This window comes from Sinocyclocheilus rhinocerous, unplaced genomic scaffold (assembly GCF_001515625.1).
Source record: "Sinocyclocheilus rhinocerous isolate Xijiao unplaced genomic scaffold, SAMN03320098_v1.1 scaffold242, whole genome shotgun sequence".
NCBI lineage: Eukaryota > Metazoa > Chordata > Actinopteri > Cypriniformes > Cyprinidae > Sinocyclocheilus > Sinocyclocheilus rhinocerous.
In genome coordinates this window covers 318,859-322,295 of record NW_015638945.1, presented here as the reverse complement: position 1 = coordinate 322,295, position 3,437 = coordinate 318,859, and the positions used below count along the sequence as shown (strand labels likewise).

Genomic DNA, 3,437 nt, shown 5'->3' with positions numbered 1-3,437 from the left:
GACATGAATGCATTTAACCTGCAATTACAAATGCATGAATAATGTTTTGATATATTAAACATAAAACGTTGAATACTGTTATTTGAAGTTATTTAAATAATAAAAAGAAACTTTAAATGTGAAATTAAAACCGCCAGTAGATGGCAGCAAGGCACTGTTAATAAGTGAGTCACTGCGACTGAACCGAATCATTTAAACGGTTGATTCATGTTCCTCAGAGACGGAAAAACAGTGCTGTGGCTGTGTTGTGAATTATTTTTGTTGTCGAAATAGAGCAAAAACGTACGTTTCTTAATTAACTTCCTGTTTTTTGAACGGTTGTAAAAAAAAAATCAATGCTATGCTTGTAATCATGGTCATTTTTGGAGAAAGAAACGACACTCTTTGTGTGATATTGATTAACTATATGAAGTGATATAAATATATACACTTTCTGTCGCCATATCTTGAATTTTGTGATCGTTCTAAATGCATTTTATTAGACTGAATCATACAAAATACTCAATGTCAAATCGCACATCGTTAAAACAACAATTACGACATTATTGCAGACGATATATATCGCACACCCCTAGACTTGCATATCAAAATGACAAGAGAAAAAGAGATCTTATTTAACATTAACCCCGAACAGACCAACCAGAACATTCAGCTTCTCAAAGTCAGACAGAAGTTTACCTGGAAAAGCAGACTCTGCTGTCCGATCTCTGGATCTCTTTGTTTTGTTACTATGAGCAAAATATAAAAACACGGGCACATCTGTTAATCGATGACATCTAGATCTGTATTTGTACAATGAATTTCCAGAACCGTCCAGTTGTTTGTGATTATTGGATAAGGATTTTTTTTAGCTTTAATGCACTTCTCAAAATAACAAAAGCAGATATGTGACAAATGTATAAATAAATTCTGTGGTTGTTTGGATGCAGTAAAACACACAGAGATGCAGCAGAAAATCTGGCTCACGTTTGCATTTTTTTTCGTCTCCTGAAATCAGGATGAGGCATAAAATAATGCCATGCATGTGAAAATGGGCTGAGAATTGAACTAACAGTTGTAATACATCTCAGATTCAGACAGGAATCATGTGTTTGAGGTGTTTTTCCTGCTAATGAAATGCATCGTATTTTGTGAGAAAATGTGACATACTGGAGCGAAACAACCACTATTTTTGGAATCCGCACCACAAAATTAGTGTAGTATAATATGTGACCCTGCAGCACAAAAGCAGTGTTAAGTCGCTGGGGTATATTTGTAGCAATAGCCAACAATACATTGTATGGGTCAAAATTATCGATTTTTCTTTTATGCCAAAAATCATTAGGATATGATGTAAAGATCATGTTCCATGAAGATTTTTTGTAAATTTCCTACTGTAAATATATCAAAACTTAATTTTTGATTAGTAATATGCATTCTCAATATTTTGATTTTTTTGCACCCTCAGATTCCAGATTTTCAAATAATAATTTTGAAAAATTTACCCTTAAGACTGGTTTTGTGCTCCAGGGTCACATATAGTATATATTTATTTAATGCCATGTCAGCATCAAAGGCTATTTTCATGGCATATACAATTTAGAAAATACAAGTATAACAAATACAGTAAAAACAAGTTACATTAACATGTGATAAAAATTCTAAAACTTTTCCTGGCAAAATTTTACCACAAAATGAGTAAGAAACAAGTATTGGATTTCATTCAGTAGATATGATGCAGGCTCATGTTTCAGAAATGAGGCTCAGTGTCTTACCTTTATAACCCGGTCTGCCAATCTTGACGAACTTCTTCACCTCAACCTTGACTTTCTCTGGAGCGGGTTGAGCCGGCGCATCCTTCGCCTCTTTTGCAGCTCGTCTTGCTCTAAAACAGGAACGTACAGACAACACAATGAACTCCTACTCTACACTAAACACCATCCTGATCATCACAGCTCCAGAGATGCACTTACAAGTTAGTCTGATGCTTTTTGCCCTGCGTGTGAGCGAGGTAACTTCCCTAGAAGAGGAACATCACAGACACAATGAGAGTCATGTTTAAGGAGGAATGTTTGTAAAGTGCATTAGCGTGGACTCCGCGATCCCGTCCGCGTTTTCGCAGAAACCATACGGCCCTAGAAATGTAACCACACTTCAGAACATTTCGGCTCGCCCTGTGTGTTGTTTGAACGAGTCTCTCTTTCTCTCTCTGTAGCGTATGCACCCAGATGCATTCTCAGGTACCGGAATTTGGCACAGATTGATTTAACGTGAATCGGTACTCGGTAGTACCGACGCAATTCGGTCGGTACCCAACCCTAATTAGCGTCACTCATACCTCATTATTGTGCAGCGTGAGACACAGTTTACACTCATAGGAGCCCAAGTGGTTTTTCATGAAGTATGGGTCTTTGTTGATGTCTATGGTCTCTAAGGCCAGCTGGCGCAGTCGCTCACGCCGGTCTCGGTTGCTTTCGGACGACGAGGCGACGCCACCGCTGCCCGTTTTCCCTCCAGCTCTGTGCTGGAAATCCATGATGACAGATCTCACTCCTCACACTGCTGCTCCTGGAATCACAGAAGAGGAAAACACGTCTAAACATGGCAGAAAATCATCTTAACATCGAAGAGTTTGATTGTGTGAACTTTCAGAGCTCAAAACGTCCCGCCAGCAAAATCTACTGAAATTAGGGAACCAAAATAGTTAAAGATGTGAAGGGAGCCAACAATAAAAGAGCTTGATCATTTTAAAACAGGCCTAATTTTATATTTACACTGCTGGTCAAACGTTTGGGATCAGTAAGATTTTTAATGTCTCTTCTGTTCATCAAGGCTGCATTTATTGATTAGAAATACAGTAAAAATAGTGAAATATTATTATAATTTATTACAGCTGTTTTCTATGTGAATATCTGTTAAACTGTAATTTATTTCTGTGATCAAAGCTGTATTTTCAGCATCATTACTCCAGTCTTCAGTGTCACATGATCTTCAGAAATCAGTCTAATATACTGATTTATGATGTGGTATATGTGATACTTTTTTTCAGGATTCTTTGATGAATAAAAAGTTAAAAAGAACAGCATTTATTCGAAATAGAAATCTTTTGTAACAATGTACAATACCGTTAAAAAGTTTGGGGTCAGTACATTTTTTTTAAAAATGAAATTATTGCTTTTATTCAGTTAAATTGATTTTAAAAAGTGCCAATAAAGACTTATATTGTTAGAAAATATTTATATTTTAAATAAACGCTGTTTTTTTTAAATGTATTCATCAAATAATCTTGAAAAAAAGTATCAGAGGGTCCAAAAACAAATATTAAGCAGCAAAACTGTAATAAATCAGCATATTATACTGATTTCTGAAGATCATGTGACACTGAAGACTGCAGTAATGATGCTGAAAATACAGCTGCGCATCACAGAAATAAATGACAGTTTAACAGATATTCACAT

The 3,437-nt window shown here is 35.9% G+C and overlaps 1 protein-coding gene across 2 annotated transcripts in view; it reads right to left on the bottom strand.

Moving 5' to 3' along the window:
- Positions 1 to 3,437, bottom strand: part of sf3a2 (splicing factor 3a, subunit 2) — an 8,759-nt gene that overhangs the window by 3,050 nt on the left and 2,272 nt on the right. For both annotated transcript variants that reach the window (XM_016565509.1, XM_016565510.1), the window contains exons 2-5: positions 2,318 to 2,547; positions 1,953 to 1,999; positions 1,755 to 1,864; positions 679 to 728 (exon numbers count right to left, since the gene is read on the bottom strand). In XM_016565509.1, the coding sequence (XP_016420995.1) occupies positions 679 to 728; positions 1,755 to 1,864; positions 1,953 to 1,999; positions 2,318 to 2,515 (405 nt within the window). In that variant the 5' untranslated portion in view covers positions 2,516 to 2,547. The remainder of the gene's footprint in view (positions 1 to 678; positions 729 to 1,754; positions 1,865 to 1,952; positions 2,000 to 2,317; positions 2,548 to 3,437) is intronic.